Below are 21,424 nucleotides of genomic sequence, written 5' to 3' on the forward strand. Positions count from 1 at the left end.
TCCTAAAGAACCATAATTCAATCAAATCCTAAGGAAAGACATTTACACCCCCTGCTGTATCCTGATAAACTGTAATTGAATCGTTGAACTCAGCACAATCGCATCATAACCGAATCAAGATTTATACCCCTTTAAAAAGCCGCTAAAGGGTCCCTTGAACTAAAAAGGCTCTGCAGACATGGAGCCTTCTCAGTGTTAGTACAGCTTATGTTTGGCGGAGGTTTTGCCGTGTGGCCGCCCACGCCTTCCCTGCCGCGCCGTGCTGCCCATGCCTGCTGCCTGTGGAGTGGTGGAAAGAGAAGAAGTGTTGTGCCTCTGTTGTGCCTCTGGCACTCTCCCAGGCTTCATTCACACTGTGGAGATCTCCACAGCCTGTCCACGTTCCCTCAGCAGTGAATGACACTTTCTCTTAGCACTGTGCTGGGCTGTAGAGGCCAAGCACAGTGCGGGTTCTTCCCTGGCGCAGGCCGCGAGGGCCCATGTGAGAGAAAGAGCGGCAGTCACGCTATCCCCCTCAGCGGGCGGGCAGGGGAAGGTGTGAGGTGATACAGCAGTGCATACAGACAGACGTCAGTTTTGCTAGCTCCAGGCTGGTGGTGGGATGATAATAGAGTTCTAGGATGCGGTTAATTAATTGGAAAATGCTGCCATAAATGTGAATTGAATAAATGTAAATTGTTTATTTTGATAACTTCATTTAACAAAAAAAAAAAACACTTTTATTTGACATGTTAACAGCCTCTCTTTCATTCCGAGATTTTCTTCCAATTTGGTACTGCCAGTTAACCCACCCATTCATAACCCTCAAGCACCAACAATGCTCCTGACACTCGCTCTAACACGTCACAACATGTGATAACAACCACCTCCTCTTTTCAAACTGTTGTTCAAGCAGCATTGCCAGGCAGCCGACAACCTCTGGGAAAAGAGCCAGGTCCCCAGCTCCACCGCACCAGCTAACAGACACTTGTGCCAGCAACATCCATGTACCCACCTGGAGAGAGCCTGGTCAATTGTGCTCTCTCTGTCCACTGATGGCAAAGCTTACGATTCCCGTGCTATAGTAGTAATGCATTAGACCACCGAGCCACTCGGAGCCACTCAGAGCCCCTCCAGTCCTGTTTTAGCAGTATGTTGTGGCAAGCTGTAGCTCATGAGGAATTGAATTGAAAGTCTCAGTATTGAAGGGGTCTGTACTGGGAACAGCTGTACTAATCAATCAAAGAGGCCCAGGCTAGTTTATTTGCCTAATTTTTGACTCTGAGCTGAACTTGAAGCACCTGCACATTGACTTCTGTTATCGGTGCGACTAACAGGTGGCTTGTTCTTTTCTAAGTAGAGAAACTGTTGTGAGAAGAAACCATGTGATACAGATGCAGAAATTGGAAAAGATCACTGCCATGTATTAGAGCTGCTTGGAGAACTTCTGGTTACATGCAAGTAATAAAAGGATCAATTATTCAAGTGATTTTACCTTTTTTTAATATTTTAATTATCCATTTTTTAAATGTTATTAAATATTCATTGCAGCCTTAATTGCTGCCCTATTTTGAGTAATCCGTTTAATTATAAAGAACATCTGCTTGAGCTAAATCAGTTTTATCACACATGTGACATGCTAATGGTAGAGGAACAGAACTGGGTTGCATCAGTTTTGGGTAAGTTTGTGTGTAAAGTCTTTACTAAGTCCTTTTTACTAAAATACGGCTGAACCTAAATTCATATGTTGTGTACACGTGTATATATATAATTTATTTAATTGAATTAAGTAAAGTTAAGTGGTTCTTTTGCGATTACTGAATGTGTAATGAAAGTAATTATTATAAGAGTTATTGTTTATACAAATAGGTACTAGAATAGCATTATGTTATCAGAAATAAGGTAAAAAGTGTTTAAGAAAAATAAAACCAGAGCAAATAAGAGAATAAGAATATATACTTTAATAACAAACATACTTTATATTAAAAAACGTTTTATAAAAAATTGTACATTATAGATAAACACTTACCAACTTGGGGGTAGAGCTCCATTTAATGCTAACTGGTGCTTAGATTTAGTTTTTAGTGTAATTTGATGTTGTCTAAACTGAAATCAAGCAGATATGCATACTATTTTGTTTGGTGCAGCCTGTTCTGATTTAGTATAAACCTAAACTTATTAAACTCTTACATTACAACTAACCTATGTTTGAACTGGTAGATAGTTGCCTATACCTAGTGTTTTGGTACTATACAGATGGTTAAATTTGCTGGATGAATTTGTTACCCTGAAGAAACACAGCACATTATATTTAGTTCTAAGTGTAGATTCAGTCCCAATTTCTATGTTTCTGTGTCAGCATCAGTAATGCTATCGCTGTCAGTAGATGTGCACATTGTAAAATATTTCATATGATATTGGTATTGGCCGGAATTCCCATATTGTATCCCTAATTTGAACAGTGAACCTCCTACATTAGGCTGTGTCAGAGGCACAGTGCTCAGCACGATGCTCAATCTGAGTATAGTGTAGTGCACAAATTGGTCTCATGCTTTACAGTGATCCATGTAGGGTATAAAATGTCTGGGTTCTGTTGCTGTGTGTCTGGCTCGGATAGGACTGGTGTTTGAGCGTGCTCTGCTGAGGAGAGTGACAGTGCTGTTGATTAAGTGCAGTGGTTGGACTGTCTGTCAGTGGGCAAGGCTTCTACAAGGTTCTTAACAGTGCGTTGGGCTGACTGCCTCAGGCCTCATGTCCTGACACTATAAAAGAGAGAGAGAGAGAGAGCAGGAGAGAGCAGGAGAACACCCTCCTCCCCCTCCTCTGTACCTGCTTCCAATTAATACTTCACTGTGCTTATAAGACGGCAGTGGAAGATTGCAATAGTTTGTGTGTGTGTGTATGTGTGTGTGTGTATTGTACAATGTGCATGAAAGTGGTTTACAAATTTATCAGAGCAGCAGGGCGAATCAATCTAAAAATGGTGATTCATACATTTGGTAAGAAAAACTCTATTCGTTTATGCACACCTGCTCATTTATTGTTTCTTCTAAAATCAAAAAAGAGTTTATGCTTCTTTTGTTGGAGTAACTGTCTCAATGGTCCATGGAAGGCTTTCTGCTAGATTTTGGAGGAGCACTGCTGTGAGGATTTGATTGCATTCAGTGACAAGAGTGTTAGTGATGATTACACAATGCTGTGTGATCATCTTGAAATTGTGTAAAATCCTGTATTACTACTTTACAAAGTCCGTCCACATGCTCATTTCACTTTCCATGATGGTTCTATATCTCTCAGCTTGTCCAGAAATGTGTCCTTAAGGGGTGGCTGAAAGCGCAAATTACACTTCCTGAGTGTAGTAGAAATGGTGTTGCTTTTTGAGTAACTCTTCTGGTTACTAGACTGTACAAAATGATCAAAATTAACATCCCAACTACTTTGTTTTTAGCATATTTAAGTTTAATTAAAATTATTGTGGCCTACATTGTACAGAATTCCTGGTTCAGGCAACTTTGATCGATTTGTTTATATGAACACTGAGGCAGGCTGTTTCTGAATGATTTCTTTTTGTACTTTTTTTACTTCTACTTAGTAAGCTGTATATTGCAATACTAATGAGAGAGTAGGCATCCATTCAAGTCACAGCGCTTAACTTTCCTCAGTATGACTCACTCGTTTTACGGTGTTAAGCTCATTAATCATGTGTTTTAAACCTGTCAAAGCAATCACATAGGTGGGGTGTATGGAGAGGAAAGCCTTTGCCATAAGCGTTTGTGTGGCCCTGCGGAGCCTGGATCATTAGATGCTGGACATGCTTGTCCATTTGGTCCTCTCTCTCCCCAACACAATCCCACTGCCCTCTGCGCATTTGCCAAGGCATCTCCGCCACAGCCGAGCCTGGCAGCGTGGCGCTGGAGGCCAGCCAGCTAGTGGAATTAAAAGGGGATTTAGAGGGTGTGTGCATGCGGGTATATGTGTGTTCTTGAGTCAGGAGGGAGGGTGGTGGCGGCCAGGGTGAATTTGTGCGTGTATATATGTGTGTGTGTGTATGTGTGTGTACTGGGGCTGGGAAAAGGGGGTGTTTAGCGGATACTGCAGTCCATACACAGCACACTGGGGGTGTTATGCAACATGTTTACTAGCACGCTGACCCGAGGTGATTAGGTCTCTTGCTTTAGCCTGCAGTGGGCTGATTGATAACGCAAGCTGTAATTAGAGGTGCCTGACTGTCGCTGGGTTAAAGAGGCTGCCCACACCACTCATTAAGGCTGACTGATAGAGTCCGCAGGTAGAACTGCAGCTCCGGAGGACCAGGCCTACTCTGCAAGTTAATGGAGCTGAGAGGGCCTCGGCTCGTTTGGCTAATCAGTGCTGCTGTGCTCTCCGCAGGTCACCGCTCTGTCCTGCGTGGCACTGCATTATGAAAATGCAAGAATGCGATGGCAGGGAGACTCTACACTGCCTTGCTCTGCTGTCAGCCAACGTGTGACCCTGACAGTCAGGGCATTTTCTCAACTGAACTGTCATGCCATGGAGATTGGAGGCTGTATGGTTGTCATAGAAACCTGTGAGCAGGGCAAATGTTGCATCCTGCTTTGGGGGCGCACAGCTTAAATGCAAGCAAGTTTAGCTGTCCAGAGTAGAGTATAGGCAGAGTTATGAGATATGTTATATATGATATATGATATAAGTTATATATATTCTATGATAAGATATGATATGAGAGGCCTGTTATGATAACTAATTTGGCTGGATGATCTATTAACCCAGAAATAATTGCAATAAACGATAGCCTTTAAGACCATTTTATGCAACAAATCTAATGATAATATAACACTATTTTTATAGAGCAATAAACATTTTATTAGTAATAGTTTGAGATAGTTTGCATGTAATTCATACTGCCTGTCAAAAGTTTGCAGCATGTTTGTAAATGCAGATTTTTCAACCATATAGCATCTCTTTAGCTATATTACTTGTTAAGCCATCTTTCAGCATATGCATTTTGTAATAACCAACTGTTGGGAAGGCCCCTGTCCAACTGTGATCATAAAACTGTGATTAGATATGCTTTAGATGAGCTTTTTAGTTGGTTGTATTGCCAACTAATTTTGTTTTTCGATGTTTCTATTAATGTCTTTGCGATAATACAGAAATATGGTTTAAACATTTCTGGATCTGTAAAGCTCGCCCATTCAGGCATCTCATTGCCAGATCGTACGTGACTCACATCCGGAATTACGACTCTGTGAAGACAAGTTAAAATACTCGCCTCTTGCTGTGTGTAACTGGTGGATTTGTGTGTCTTCTCTAATTGGTGGATTTGTGCGTCCGTCAATGGGGTTGTGTAAAACTACCAATGGACACTAAGCAACTCGTCTTTTGCCTATGAATTTATTCATACATTACACTGCATTTCTGAAGCTAAGATGGACAGATCCATACGTGAGTAAAGGTATGTTTTCAGAGGAAATATTAGGAAAATATTAAGGAGTTTCTAAAATCAAGCCTAGTATCTCTTTACACAATGCCCCCGGTTACATGAAGTCTCTTTACAGAGAGCTGAGATTGTTTTGAACATTTTGGACAAACTGGAATGCGGCTTTGAAACCATTTGGTCTTACTCTTCCAAACTTTCTGGCTGGAATTAGGCCGTCTATTAGCCTAAGATTTATTATTGATACATTGGTCACCGTGCACACAGCACTCTTTTCCTACAAAATAGATGTCACTGTCTGCTATTAATGTGTCTATTGTGTGATAAGTCAATAATGTATCATTACAGGCCTAATTGCCCTGGTGAAATGTAGGTAACAGGCATTGTATGCACACGGGTGCCAGTTAACCATTTGAGGTGCTTTTATTAAAATAGTGAAATCACTATTCTAGTAAATCATCACAGAAAGGCAGGGATTAATATCCCAGCTATTTTGTGGGATTCCATTTTTAACTGGGCTGTGAAGTGTGACAGTTTGGCCTGTATTTCAGATTGAGATTAATCATAAGTATATTTTATAATATTTAGTTACAATGAAATGCAAAGTTATGGGCTAGTAAAACAGACAGCATGGCTGGAATCTTCACTTGCAACCACAAACATAAGAACGTGATGGCAGTGTGACGCTACGCTTCCCTGCTCTGCTGTCAGCCAGCGTGTGACCCTGACTTTCAGGGCATCTTCTCCACTGAGCTGTCACGCCATGGAAATTGGGTGTGAAAACAATAAAATTAAAGAAAACAATAGGGCTGTAACTAGGCCAACTACTTACACTAGCAGGCATTAGCTAGAGGCAAGAACTAGCTAGAGGTAAGAAGATCTCAGTGTTATCTATTATGGTGAAATCAACCACTGAGAAGAAACAAAAGCTGTGTAGACAAGGAGTCATCATCACCATCTGCCCACCATTGGCTCGTCTAAAGATGCCATCTCCCTTACTCAGGCTCAGTGACCAAACAGTTACCTTTGGTGCTACTTTTTTTTTAGCCTGCCAGCAGTAGTGTGCTCCTTTCCCCGATTCACTGGAGGAGATGAAACGAAAGTGCCTCACTCAGCTGCAATGAAAGTACAGCTTAAGATCTTGTCTGGCCAGACCGAATCTCTGTGCTTGCATAACCCAATAAGTGAGAGATGTCTTCCTCATTTGGTAGCAAAGCTAGAGAACAAATTTCAGCAGTTCTAACCATTTTCTTTGTTATGCAATACCCAGGAGAACCTTTCAATGCCAACTCCCTGCCCCAAAGGCCTTCATCACCTGGATCAGGTGTACTAGAACCCTGGATTAGCACTGGAACTAACCTCTGCAGGGTGGTAGATTTCCTGAAGGATTGATCACCTTCCGGTTGTTCTGGAAGGTACTGTTAGGGATCTTTTCTGTCAGCTGCCATCAGATTTCACAATGCCAGCATCCCTTAACTTCTGAAGATGAGCAGTAGAGCAGATTCTGTATAGAAAATAGAATCCTTTACTTTTTACACACAAAATATTCATTTGCAAAGTGCAGACCACGCTCTCTATGATTTGAGGCAAGGAAGGGGAACTATGAGAAACTTGGGCTGGAGTTCTGGGCGGCTTCCTCTGACAAAACTTACAGCCAGACCTCCCTGGCTGAGCAGAGACTGAGCATGAGTTTGAAAGAGAAGGAGGAGCTGGGGTGACTGTGGGATGTGAAGTTTCATCATGATAAGGTGAGGGGAGAGGAGCGGTTTTATAGGGCAGATAAATGGAGAGGAGAGGTTTGGACATGGCTCTTCTATTTCATAACTCTGTTGAATTATGAAATATTGGTTTGTTTTGTCCGCTGCACTTTATCGTGTGTGAAGTTGTATAGAAGAATGTTTACATGTATAAGCCGGTCAATTACATAAAGGTATCTGTGCTGTACTTAAGCTGACAATTTGCATATTTTCCACAGTCAAATTCCACAGTGTAATTCCCATTTCAATTAATAAAATACTGAATGTTTCATATATAATAAACCAAAGGAAATTCTTAAGACATCATGTTTAAATTTCATGCTTGGGCACTCCATTCTGAGTCTACACTATGGAGCAATCACACTGGTCAAATGAACTGGGCTTTGAGGGGGACAGGTGCTTACCTAGATCACCTAGTGTGAGGGCACCCTGTTGTCTGCTCGTTGTCTGCTGTTGTATATCGGCGCTGCCACACAAAAACCTTGTATGCAGTTTTTGACTTTTCAACATAATGTGATTTTGGAAAACTTTCATGATACGTGTCCAAATGTCTTGAAATAAAATCTTTTTACATTGACTTCCATTTAAAAATTCTCCTGTAAAATTGCCAATTTGGAGATTTGGAGGTTTTTGAGTGTCGATGTGAAGTAAAATAAAGTAATAAAGTTTAGCTTAACTAGGTCTGGGCTAAACACATCAGTAATTAGCTAAAAGGTATGCTACTCTAGTAATATATACAACGTTTTACTAAAGCAATTACTACAAAAAGTAAAGTAAGACGTATCCTTTTGGAGTTTCTACTATAAATCAGTCTTAATTAGGCAAGTAGGCTTGTGTATGTAGTGAATTTGTCTTTGTTAATATGTACAATTTTAGCCCAAACAGACCATACACATTCCACACTTGGACTTACACAGACTTCCAAGCCCGAGTTCTACCACATATCATTCTCTCTCTCTCTTATACATACTCACTTACACTTGTAAACTCATGTACATGCATACATTCAAGAAAAGAGAAGGATTTAAAGAGCTGAATGCTGCAGCCGAGTGGCAGGCAACAATATAATAGAATAAGATACATAAGAAATAAGAGACAGTTAAATAAGGTTGAATATAAATGATTAATTATAGGAGTGTGTAAGTATGGAGGAGACACAGGAAGTGTTTCCACAGTGTGACACAGCTCCAGGGGGCTAAGGTTGTGGGTTTGATTCTCTTCTTGCTCCGGTCACTGTCTGTGAGGAGTTTGGAGTGTTCTCCCTGTGTCCATGCAGGAATCCATACACAAGTTGCCCTTAGATGAGAGTGTGTGAGTGAATGGTTGTGTGCGGGACACTGCAATGGTCTGGTGCCCTGTGCAGAGGGTATTCCCACATTGCATAGAATGATTCCGGGTGGGCTTCAGGAATAAGGCGACCCACCGCAACCCTGTCTAGCTGAAGCTGGCTGAAGGGCCTTCCTGAGGGGAGGAGTTAAAAGAGGTGATGACCAGAGTATGATGATTCAGCACTGATATTCTCTGCTTGCTTTCTGAGGGTGTGCAGGTCAAGCAGGGTATGCAGGTGAACACAGATGGTCTTCTTTGCAGATCTGATGGTGCACTGCAGTTTGTGAATTTCTTGTTTGGTGGCAATGCTGCATCAGACTATGATGGATGTGGTAGCAGATTGTGATGGCTGTGTAGAGTGTAGAACTAAACCAGCCTCTCCTGAGGCAGGTTGAACTTTTTCTGCTGGTGCAGGAAGTACATCGTCTGCTGGGCTTTCTTTGTGCTGGATTCTATGTTGATGTCCCACTCCAAGTTCCTGGTGATTGTACTTTCCAGAAACGTAAACGACTCCATAGCCCTTGCGCTTTTGTCAAGGATGTTGTGGATTGGTGGTTGGGTTCTCCTGAAACCAGTGTTATCTCCACTATTTTGAGTGTGTTTAGCTCCAGGTTTTTGTGACTGCTCCAGAGGACAGCTGTTCAACCATATGTGTAAGCAGACTCAACATCGCCTCAGATGAGCAGGCATGCTGAACTGGAAGAGTTTATTTTGGTGTAATTTCGGATCAATGGTGTTAAATGGTGAGCTGAAATCAAGGAACAGGATTCTGGCATATGTCCTTGGCTCGTCATGGTGGTGAAGGATAAGGTGAAGTCCCATGTTCACAGCATCATCCACAGATTTGTTGGCCTGATATGCAGAGGGTTCAACAAAGGGTTTGTGATGTCCTTCAGGTGTGTTAGTACCAGTCTCTCAAAAGATTTCATGACCATAGAGGTCAGAATGATTGGTCTGTATAGTCATGTAAAGGCAAACACAGACCCAACTGAGCAACTCAAGCATCTTATATAATCGTTCATTAATCGTAATCAAGATGTTTACCATTAAGGCTTGAAAGCATTCTGCATGGAGGAGTGGGAAAAGCTTTCTCCCAGTCAATGTCCGGCCCTGTTTACACCTGGCATTAATGTGCATCCTGGGTGATCCGAACATAAGTGGCCAGCACAAAGTAAAGGTGTGAACTGAGTACAGTGCCTGTCAAGTACGCGTTGTAATCTGATCACTCAAACCACAGTATGATGTGGTCAGAGACACATGTGACCACATTATTCTCGCAGCATGAAGGCCAAGGCGTCTCAGTGCGTCCCTGACAGCAAAGTACCGCCTGCATCAACCACGTCATTACCACAGCTGGAAACACAATAACCACGAGACCACACCGTTCACTGTTAGCACAAGCACTGTTAGCTGAGCACATGTGCTACAATAACAAACAGCCAATGGATATACTCAAGAACCCCATTCCTCTCTCAGAAGCTCATCTGACTGACTGTGTGTGTGCTTGCTGAGAACAAAGGTTCATGCTAACAGAACACACCCCTCCCACACACACACACAGCTGATCTGTGTTAGACGAGGGAAAGTTGGGTATATGACCCAGTGCAGCACCTGCCTCAGGTCTGTCACGCTTGAGCTTTTCACATGCCTCTTTTTTTCACGCAAGTGTAGGAACAGTACCCCCGCCCTCACAAAACCCCATCACACACATATAAACACACACACCTACTGCAGCTCGGACCGTGGGAGGACATGAGGGTACGTTTGTGTGAGTGTGTGCCTGTGCTTTTCTGTGTGTTTGAGGGCAGTAGAGGGCACAGGACGGTACTGGGTGTCCTGTAACCTGGTGGGAGAACTGTTTGATGCTTGCTGTGCCTCTGCAGCTTTCCCCTAGTTCTCTCTCTCTTGCTCATTTTCTCTCTCAGTTGGGACCCTGCCATGTAGCAAATGGGAAAGGGTGGAGGGTGGTGAGCGAATGAGAGAGGCAGGAGAGATCATTTAGATGATAAAAAAGCAAGAGAGGGAAATCATCTAGAATCATATTCTTTCATTTAAGAAAGAATAACTGATATAACACACAGTTATATCAGAATATTATGACCATCCCTGGTTTGAAAAGAACTCTGCTGATTATATCAGCTCAACTGACCATATAGGAGAACTTTGTAGTCCATCTGTTTCTCTGCACACTTTGTTAGGCTCTTTTCACCCTGTAATTCAATGGTCAGGACCCCACAGGAACACCATACAGTGACAGTGTGTTAGTGTGTGTCACACTAAGAATGACCTTTGAAGGAACCTTGTTTCTTCAGTATGGTTAGGAAGACAAAGTTCTTCTTCTCAAAACTTTTGAACAAGATGCCAAGCTTTGGAAAGACAGGTTAGTCCTAGTTGGGGAGAGTGCCAATAACTTACTGTTGTTTTCTCTCTCTCTCTCTTTCTCTCTCTCTGAACAGGCTAAGGAGAGAATAGTGGGTCTGTTCTCCTGACTCTGGGCTAAAGGAGATTGACAAAGAGCACACAGACTTGTCTAACAGAAGAGACACTCTGTTCTGGACCAGAGTGAAATACCGGCACATTGCAGAAGGCAAGCTGCTCAGTGTTGACTAGGCTACTCAGTGCAGCTGATCCCACTTCATTGTCTCAGGTGGGGTCAGTGGGTTGTCGTGACATTCGGGCCCTGAGAGAGGCAACGCCGCCATCCTCCGCACGTCTCCACACACTCTTTTATTTCTCTCTTTCTCTTATCGTTTTAATTTCTCTTACTCACATGGGAGTGACATAGAAGCCAGTCCAACACAGACAGCTCTGCCTTTGCTCTCATACACACACACACTCACACACTCACACGTACACATTAGCTTAAGCCGACACACTTGCTTGGCCACATCCCCACTCCTGGTTCAGTATGATGCCCTCCTCCTTCCACACGATTGGCTGGGGAAGGAAGTGGCCTTGGTGGTGATTATCTGAGGGAACGGAACTGGACCCATGTCGTGGAAGCGGAACTACTTTGCTTCGGGCAGCAGCGGGCTCCAGGGGATGTTCACCCCGCGCACCATGACCTCCATCGCTCCCAGCAAAGGACTGAGCAACGAGCCGGGCCAGAACAGCTGCTTCCTCAACAGCGCACTGCAGGTAGGACTGTACACTAACACACACACACACTCACACCAATATCAGTTGTCAGATGTGCAGAAGATATTGACTTGAGTCTAAGGAAATAGCTAGAACCTGAGTGCTGCTGTGCTGAGCTTGTGGAGTATACAGAATATTTTCTGATCCCAGTTAAATATTCCTGCTTCCTGCGATCTTCCATGTAGATAGTTAGTGGAACAGTGACCCACACTTTTGAGTCTTTGCCTTTCTTACCAGCATACCAGAAGTTCACTCCAAGAGTTTTCATTTCATCTTGGCCTCCACAGTTCCCCTGTATTGCTTTTTTTATATAAAATTCCACCCTGAGTAAACTACGGGATGAAACCATTTGGCCATCATCCTATAGCTTTTTTCCTGCCTTGTGGGTATCAAGCCTTTGTTGGATTTCAGCTGACATCTCTTACTTAAAGTTTGTGGCATGCCCTGTCCAAAAAAATGTGAGCATTTGGCACTTAAGGTGTCCAAACATTTGCACAGGCAACACTGATGTGTTTTCATTTTTTACTGTTTTGAAAGGCAGGGTAGGGGCCTAAGGCGCTGCTACTATGATCCGAGGATTGCTGGTTTAAATTCCGATTGCTCATGCTGTTTGCCATCAGCAGCCGGAGTCAGAGAGAGTACAACTGACCTTGCTCTCAGGGGTGGGTTGATTGCACCTCCTCCCCAGATCACTCCCAGTGTGTTGGTCAGCACAGGCCTGTTGTCTGTTAGCTGTTATATCGGAGCTTTCGTCCGAGTGCTCTGGCTGCCTAGTGATGCTGCATCAGCGGCAGTTTGGAAAGATTTGTAGGAGACATGCTAATCTTCACTTTCCTAGTGTTTGAGGCATTGATGGGGGGAGTTCACATGAATGGGGATTGGGTAACTGGTCTTCCAAGTTGAGTAGAAAATGGCCTAAATTTACTAGCATTTGCTGGCAGTCATTTAGACAGTTCTTTGCCTGGCTTAAGGGTTCTTCGGATTGGTGGATGGTTTATATAGATGGTTTTATTGAGAGCCTTTTAAGAAATTAGAAAGACACTAAAAAATAGACACACCAAATATAGCACCAACAAGGGTTCCACTGTTGTTAAGTCAAATTAACCATTTCAAGGCTGTTTAGAGCTCACTTTACTTAGAGTGTACAAAATACTGCATGACCAATAATACCACGTATGTGCAGCAATTGCAAAAGATTAGCTGACTCTCTCTGTGCAAACAGAAAGGACGCTGTCTCTGTTTATGAGGCTGTTTATGATGTTCATGATGGCCTGTGTTTCGCATAGCTTTATCTGGGTCTTCCCTGTGGGCTATCCCTACTTACACCACTCTGTGTCTGGCCTAAGAGTGTGTCTGGCCATGAATTAAACATTCCACTCTGCTACCTACCCCATCAGAGCCCTGGCCCACACTCTAAAAGCCCAGCGAACACTCGATCCAGCCCAACAGTGAGAGAACAAGTGTAGGACAGAGAGAGACAGAGACAGAGACAGGGGACAGGCAGAGAGAGAAAAAAAGGTTGGATGCAACTATGCATGGTTGATGCTCTCCACTTGAAAGGAAATGTTTAATGTCACAGAGTTACTGGACAGGAAAGATGAACTGCGGTCATGTGCAAATTGTGTCCATGTGTTTGTACTTCTGCACAGTGATTAATTTTAAGCGGCCCAAACGGATCAGGCAGTCCGTGATTAATGAAATGCCAGTTTATCGAGAGTCCTCGTGCAGCACAGAGTCCTTCAAAGTCAACACTGACTTAGGGACTCTTGGGGACAGCCTTCTGTGCAAAACATTGAAAATAACAGCGCAGCAACATTTAAAGGGGAATAATATGGCACAAATATAACATTATGATGATGTCAATTAAACTACCTGGTAAAAATAATACAAATAAATGAATAAAAGAAGACAACGGCCTAAGGGGCTGACCTCCAATCAGCTGCTTGCTATTATGCAGTTTTGGCAGTTACTGTAATACACTGTTTGTTGTAGTGCTTCATAATTTGTGTATAATGATTGTGATTTAGTCTTTTGACTAAAACGTAGTCAAAACGTATTAGTTTCAGTCACATTTTCGTAGTTTAGTTATTGTTTTAGCCTAGTTTTAGTCTACAAATAATAAAACATTTTAATCAAGGGACATTTCCTATTTTACTATTTAAAGGTCATATTTGTTGCTAGCTTTCCTAAACAGCAGCTTAAAAACTCTTACAAACATTTTACATTTAATAACGTTAACATCCAACATTATGCAAGGATTATGGCATTTATTTAACTTTAAAATGCTGACAGTTTCACTGATATGACATTTGTCTAACATAACATATACAATACAGTGTATACATACAATATGGATTTGCTGTGACTGAGACCATACTTTGCAAAGATGTAGCCCCTTGTTGCCTCGTAGGTTCTTTGTTACCCCTTAGTTTCACTACATTTAATCATTTTGATTGATTTTAGGCATTTTCATTGCACATATTTGAGCTTGGTAAAGTTAGTTTGATACCGCAGGGGTATCGCATTTCACCTCTTTTCGATTTAAAGACTAGCCAGTCAGCTCTCTGTGAATGTTGTATGTTTTTTAACAGTGTCCGCATTTTAAAGACGGTTCCTTATAGCCTCCAGCAGCAATTTCTGCAATTCTGATTAAACGCCCTATATATAAAAAACGTCCTATAGAAATATAATGATTGTATTTCATTCCCTGTTTCACCACGATTTAGAAAATGGAATTTCAGAGATTTTAGGACATTGTTTGTTAGCAAGAGGAGGGGACGAAATGTGAATGTCCAGTTATAAGGATAGAGGTACTGGTGGTTTGAAAAGTAAAGTGCTGATTGTTGGACAGAAAGATATAAATCTGAATAGTATGTCAGTCTTTCACATTCTTCGCTTGTATCCTTTGGTAAAAAGTGTAATACATTTCAATATATTGCTCATCTTGTTTTTGTCATGGAAAATAGGTCGACAACAAATTCGTTGTAGTTTTTGTTAACAAAATTAACACAGATTAGCATAGTTCCATCCATCTAGACATTTATAGGAAACCTCTGACAGCATGTTTGGTTTATTATTGGTTTATTATATGGTTTAACAGGTTTATTGTCAGTGGTAACTGGTAAAACAGGCTTCACATTCAGCCTAAAGCCCAGGTGTCTTTAGAGCTAATAAGATGACTCTGAACCAGCTCAGGTATGATCTGCACTTAGCGGTGAGGGAGGAAAGGTCAAGCTACAATAAATTTACTAAAAGATGACTATATTAATGGATTCTGTAGGTTGGACTAGTGTTAAGAGGGATTTTGGTGAGAAGCTTTGTGCTGTATCTGTGTGCCATTTTCCTACAAAACACCACTCTATTCTTGATTCAGTAATTTTATTAAAACTATCTACACTGTTAAAAATAGTCTTGATGACGTTTTAGAGGTTCTTCACATTAAAACTGTGGAGGAACAGTTTTGGTTTTTAGACCAAAAAAGGGTTCTTTGAAGGTTCCTCAAAGCACCTTAAGAGGTTCCTCCACAGTTTCAAACTGCAGACTTCCAAATGTTCTTATACCTCAAAGATCTTATACAATGTGGGGCACTGATCTGAAACCCTGCTTCTGGAGATCTACCTTCTACATCTACCTACTTCGGATTCAACTCTTTGGTACCAATCCTGGATCCCACCTGACCTGATCTTACTAATTACTGCCTTCATGTCAAGTACACAGTGAAACGAAACAACGTTCCTCCAGGACCATGGTGCAACACAACACAGTGCAGACAGAACACCAAGTGCAACACAGGACAAGTGCATACAGACACTACAACACACTGCAGACAGTGCAGACGAGACACACAGTGCAGACTAGAAAGTGTAAATAAATAAAACGGAGACTGAGACAGTAGTGGGAAGTAGGGTTGTGCACTAAAATGTGCAGACTATGCTAAAAACAGTAGAGTGCAGCACAGGTTAGTGCGGTACTCTAGCAGCTATTTTTAAGACATCCTTCAGTGGCTGAATGGGGTGTGTTAGATTTGTGTTGCTGGACTGTTGCTCTCTGGGAGGCGTTTCCGAGACCACCGGTCTAGTGGCATTGAAAGGGTTGAGATGACCGTACTTGTGATAGAAGATCCATGTGAAGGTAGCATAAGGCCTGAGACATGCTGCTGGGGTCTAAAACCATTTAAAGCAGTGTGTGACAGTTGTGCCATATCTCTACACTGCAGGACAGCGGTTTGGGAAGAGTCCTGAAAACTCTTCCAGAGATTAAGAGTTTAAGTTAAGCCTCAAAGTTGAGTTCTAGATTTGCCATCTTTATCTCACGGCATCTTAAGTTAATGGAAAACTCTCAGTTTAGCAAGTTTTTTTCTCTCATTTCTTAAATGAGTAAGTGGATGAGTCCTTGCCTGACCTCAGTGCAGTTTGGGAGAGCTGTACTTGCAGTGCCATATTTGGGCATTTTCAATATTTATCTGTAATGAAATAGTAACAAGCAATTTGAATGAGATTTGAGGAGTCTGCTGTGATAAGGGAGGTCTTTTGCCTAGTTGTTTGAAGATGAGCAATTCTGCATGAACTATTTCATAATTTAGCTTTTATAGTTTTTCATAGTGATGTATTATTTATTATTCTTTTAAAATCTAGAAAATAGGAAACAATAAAAACACGTACAAACAGAGAACACCATAATTATAATTCTAGGTTGTCAGTATGATTAGTACATTAGTACAGTTTGTTTCGAATACCTTCACACGTTTTACGTTCATGCTTTGTAACTAAAAAGTGCTTCGAGCTTCAAGTACGGCTCAGCTCGACCCGCCATCCCTCAAAATCTGCGGAAGACAAGCATTCAGGCCTCCCCTGGGTGTCCGAACGGCAGAGTCTTTCGCTGTCTTCAAACGCAGACTGAAGACCCTCCTCTTCAGAGAATAGCAGAGTACTATGGTCTCCATATTGACTTGTGTTTAGTAATGTCTAAAGCTTAGAGGTATCTTTGAACTATTAGTCTATTCAAACTAGCTGAGGTCTTTCTTGGGTAAATAGCAAAGCACTTTTGTAAGTCAGTCTGGATAAGAGCGTCTGCTAAATGCCAATAATGTAAAAAGAGAATATTTTATTCCTTAAAATAAAAACAAATCAAGCTACAACTTCATCTCTTCAAGACCTTTTGACATCAAATTTACATCAAGCCCATAGTACAGATGCATCTGCATGTTTTTTCATTGCCTTATGCTCTACATTTCAGACAAAAATAGACAGACATTTCTTCAGAAGCTCAGAATTTGCCGTCAGCCTTGCAGTTTGAAATAATTGATAGCTGGCTGATCATGATGCAACATACTGTATGTTTAGCCTGAATGGTATCTCAACACCAGTGTTTTTTTAATCATGTAGTTGCCAATTACTGGTGTTCAACAATGTGTTGCCTGTCTTTCTGCTCTGGCTGTGCACCTGTTCTGAGGGAGGGCTGTGATTTCGCTCATTAGGAGGAGAGCAATAAGCCGGCGTCCACATTAAACCTTATCACAGCTCATTTGAATAAACAGCCCATGTCCTTGACGGTAGCCAGCGTGTGAGTGGCGGTGTTAATTGTCCGGTCCGTTCCTGGCTTCGGCTCGCTCTCCTCTGGACCGGGTCACAGTGCTTCTCTGCCATCATTAATCTGCCCCCCTCTGCTGGCCAGCTTGATCAAATCCAGATTTTATGATGATTGCTGCAGTTAAAAAGGCCATTTTTTCAGATGTCTGTTCACACACCAGAAGCTTATATAATCCTCTGTGATAGAAATACCTGGAAATTCCAAAAAAAAGAAAAAAAGTGGAGGGGGAAATGAGCTAATGAGGGATGGCAGTATTTATTTTAATCATCAAAGCTGCTGATTAGCCAATTTCATTTGCAAATAACATACTTTTTAAGTTCTTGATTTATTCATTTTATCAGCACTGCACGCTTGGAGATTGGCACTGGTATTGTCTGACATGATTTAGATTGACTGGATGAAAGCTTTTCATGTTTAGGAAGCATGAAATGTTTAGAAATAATGAACTATTAATGAAAGGAAACAATCACTTTTGAGGAGCCTAATTAGGAAGGACGTCAGTGGAGCAAAGTGTCACTCATGGTGAAAGAAATTGTAATGCTGGCTCAAGGACAATTGAGTATCCATATTCAGTTATGCTAATTCACACACATTATGTAACAAGTAGTGTGATAAAATAAGAATTGCGCTTGATCCAAAACTCTAGCTTTGAGGAATTATGTGTTTAATGTTTATCACTGGTTATTTTACCACTTTTAATATCAAAGGACTGTGTATTCACTGCTGGGCACTTTTTCTGTTAACACCCAGGAGCTGTTAACACAGCGGAGTTACTACTGTGTGCTTTTCCCTGCATTTCATACATTCAAAAATAAAGGTGGTTCACATGGTTCTTTGAGTAATGCCATAAAGGAAGATATATTCCAGCAGCTTTTGAGGCCAAAACATTATTTTCAGCTTCACACTGATGAGCCAAAACAGCAATACCACCCATAGATGAAATGGATAATGCTAATTATCTTGTACAGTGGCACATGTCAAGGTATAGGATCGATGTTAGACAGTAATAAAATAGTTGGTTTTTGTCGTTAACATGTTGAATGCAGGTAAAATGGTCAGATATGAAGATGTCAGTGCCTTTGACAAGGGCCCAGCTGTTATGGCCAGACGACTGGGTCGGAGCACTGTAAAGTGTGACACGGGTTTTAGAAATATTAAAAAATGGTTACAGGAGGAATACCTCAATACACAGTGCATCACACACTGCTGTGTAGATCAGCTTGGTTACATTCCCATTACCAGGTCAAAGTGACTGGAGATTTTTTTTTGAGGTCACTTTTTTATATGTGGTCCTAGATCTCATATTTATTCAATTTGTGGGCATACCACATGAATGTGAACGGTCAGATTGGATTCCAGGTCTTTTTACCTGCAAGCTTAGTGATGTGCTTAGTGATGTTGCTGATGAAGGCCAAGGACTTCATAAGAAAATTGATTTGCTCATTTTATGTATGGGGAGAGATCAAAATACTCAAAACTCGAAACTGAAAATTGGATGTAATTAATGAGGCTTGTAATGTGAACAAAGCCTTAGAGCTGAACTGGACCTTGGAGCAGTAAAAGAAGGTCTCCTGGTCTGAGAAGTCTTTTTTCTGCACCACATGGATGGCTGGATAGGCTACCATGTTATCATGTGCTGAATCGAACTTGGACACTCCAGCACATTGGTTTTCTCTGACGCTAAATAACTTCCAGGGGAACACCATCTAGACCCTGACCATGGCTCTGTGTATGTGCATGGATGTGTTGGAATCTCACATTACAGTATTAAGTGAGGTGTGAGGACAGCTGTGGAGTTGCAGTAGCAGCACTTTGTCATCATAAAGCAGATATTATCAGGGCTTAGTCAGTGACGGTGCCTTCAGACAGGAGTGAAAGGGAATCGTCTAAAACTCTGCATGCGTTTTACTGCACAATTAGACTCTAAATTTAACTCAGAGTTTAAGGCAGCCCTGGAAGCAGGAACAAGCAGCTGGGGCTGGAAAGAAACATCCTCATTAACAGATCATGATCCACCCATATGATAAAACAGTGTGATTCATATAAAGTTTAGCTTAGTGTCTTCCTTATTAAATGACTTTTGGCAACATATAGTGACATGTAAGGCACTTCTCAATCCTGGCCCCTTTTTTCTCCACACAGGCACTATATGTACAAAAGAATTAAACACTTGCTTGCTTATTGTTTCTTCTCAAAGATATTAAAGTAAGTGTTTCTACTGTCCAGAAAAGGCTTTCTACTAGATTGTGGATTATTGCTGTGAGGAATTGATTGCATTTAGCGACAAGAGTGTTAGTGAGGTCAGGATGTTGGACAATCATCATCCCACCTCATCCCAACTCCCCAACTCATCCCAAAAGTGTTGGATGGAGCACCATCTCATACCCCTCTAGCCCATACCTGGCAATAGATTCATATTTATCTGCTTCAGAGAGTCCTATTCTATTGGCAATACTTTGCAACATGAACTAGACAAGCAGTGTGTGTTTTGCACATCTGTGTTATCAAAGTAGCTGTATGCATTCATTAGAAGAAGTGTCCACAAACACCAGTCTTCCACGTGGTGTGGTAGCTCACTGGCCGGTAGTGGTGTTATCTGTTGCGCCACACCAGCTACACTTGTATTGGCACTGTACTTGACCTTTTACCATGTTTGAAAATGTAAATGTGCTTCCCATATTCTTCTTGTATTATGTGTCCTTTAAACCTCACAGTCTTCACAAGGTGCTTCTAAATCACACATCTGTGGCACCACACAAAGAACTCAGTACCTTATATTTTAAGACTGTGTGTTTTTGTTGTGAGGAATCCAGTGGGATGTGATTACCCCTTTTGCAATGAGTTATTGAAGACTGCAAACAAGACAAACATGCACATGAGTCCACTGTGTTTGCAGTCAGGATTTATGGAGTGGGAAACTGTATGCTGCATGTTGGAGCCCCAGTGGACTGGCCCAGCTTGCTTTCAATTATGAGGCAGTACCTTGAGGTGGACAGGGATGACATGGTAGATCAGTTTATTGACTGAAGAAAACAAAGTGGCGAAGTGTAGCTCTGGTTGTTCCAGTTGAAGATTCAAGATTCAAGATTCAAGAGTTTTATTGTCATATGCACAGCAGAAACAGACAGTTACGCTGTACAATGAAATTCTTACTTTGCTGTCCCTCCATTCACCAATAGATAAAGATAACAAAAAAGAAATTAATAATAAAAAATATATACAAAATAAATAAAGTATAATAATATAAGTTGAAGTAAATAAAATTAAAGTAAACTTTTTCCTTTTTTACAATTAAAAAAATTAAAATAAAAGTTACATGTGCAAGTATGAGCAAGTATGAAGAGCAGCAGCTATAAAGTGCAGGTTGCAAGTAAGAAATGTAAACAATAGTGTGCAAGTAGCGAATGTAAACAGTGTTCTGACAGCAGCAGTACAGTGAGTGTAAGGTGCAGTTAAAATCAGATTAGAGTTTAAAACCAGTTCAGATAGGAAGGGTTGGAGAGGTAGTGCGTGAGGTGTTCACAAGCCTGATGGCCTGTGTGTGCTGGGGGTGTGTACTGTCCCTGATTATGTTGTGGGCTCTCCTGGTGACTCTGTTATGGTAGAAACGACTCTTAAAACACTTTGTTACATTAGTTTGCAGTATGTTTGTTTGATAAAAAATGGTGTGATCACGAAAAACCATGAAAAGCCACCTGCTTTTTATGTTGTGTAGGCAAATATTCTAAGTGTGATAACCAAAGAGAAATAGCAGTCATATCATTACTTTACCATTTAAAAGCAACAATAACAATAAGATGGTAGCTATAAAGAAAACTTCTTATATGTGGCACTTTAAAGAACCTTTTAAAAATGGACATATAGAGCATTGGAAAGAATGCTCCTGAATTGCTTGTGAACAAATAAACAAACAAACAAAACAAAACAAACAAACAAACAATATATATATATATATATATATATATATATATATATATATATATATATATATATAATTCTCCAACCTCTTTTAAACCATAGCCTGACCTATTTTATTGTATTAAGAAATATTTGTAGGCCACAATGATGTTTAAGTGTGTGGTTCCCATGAGGTTAACTTTCGGGAACTATGGACCAAACAAACCTGTGTGCCAAACAAACCTTGCCAATTTGAAAATATATTTGGCCAGTAACTTTTACTTACAGTTTCCCAGGA

General features: G+C 41.2%; 1 protein-coding gene across 5 annotated transcripts in view; it reads left to right on the forward strand.

Annotated features, from left to right (window-relative positions):
• Nucleotides 1-21,424, forward strand: part of usp54b (ubiquitin specific peptidase 54b) — a 134,904-nt gene that overhangs the window by 35,708 nt on the left and 77,772 nt on the right. For 4 of the 5 annotated variants that reach the window (XM_072667213.1, XM_072667216.1, XM_072667218.1 and 1 more), the window contains exon 2: nucleotides 10,959-11,640. In XM_072667213.1, the coding sequence (XP_072523314.1) occupies nucleotides 11,494-11,640 (147 nt within the window). In that variant the 5' untranslated portion in view covers nucleotides 10,959-11,493. Of the gene's footprint in view, nucleotides 1-10,174; nucleotides 10,261-10,958; nucleotides 11,641-21,424 lie in introns of those variants that run through there. The other variant, XM_072667215.1, reaches the window with a different exon arrangement.

The sequence above is a fragment of the Salminus brasiliensis genome, chromosome 22, assembly GCF_030463535.1.
Source record: "Salminus brasiliensis chromosome 22, fSalBra1.hap2, whole genome shotgun sequence".
NCBI lineage: Eukaryota > Metazoa > Chordata > Actinopteri > Characiformes > Bryconidae > Salminus > Salminus brasiliensis.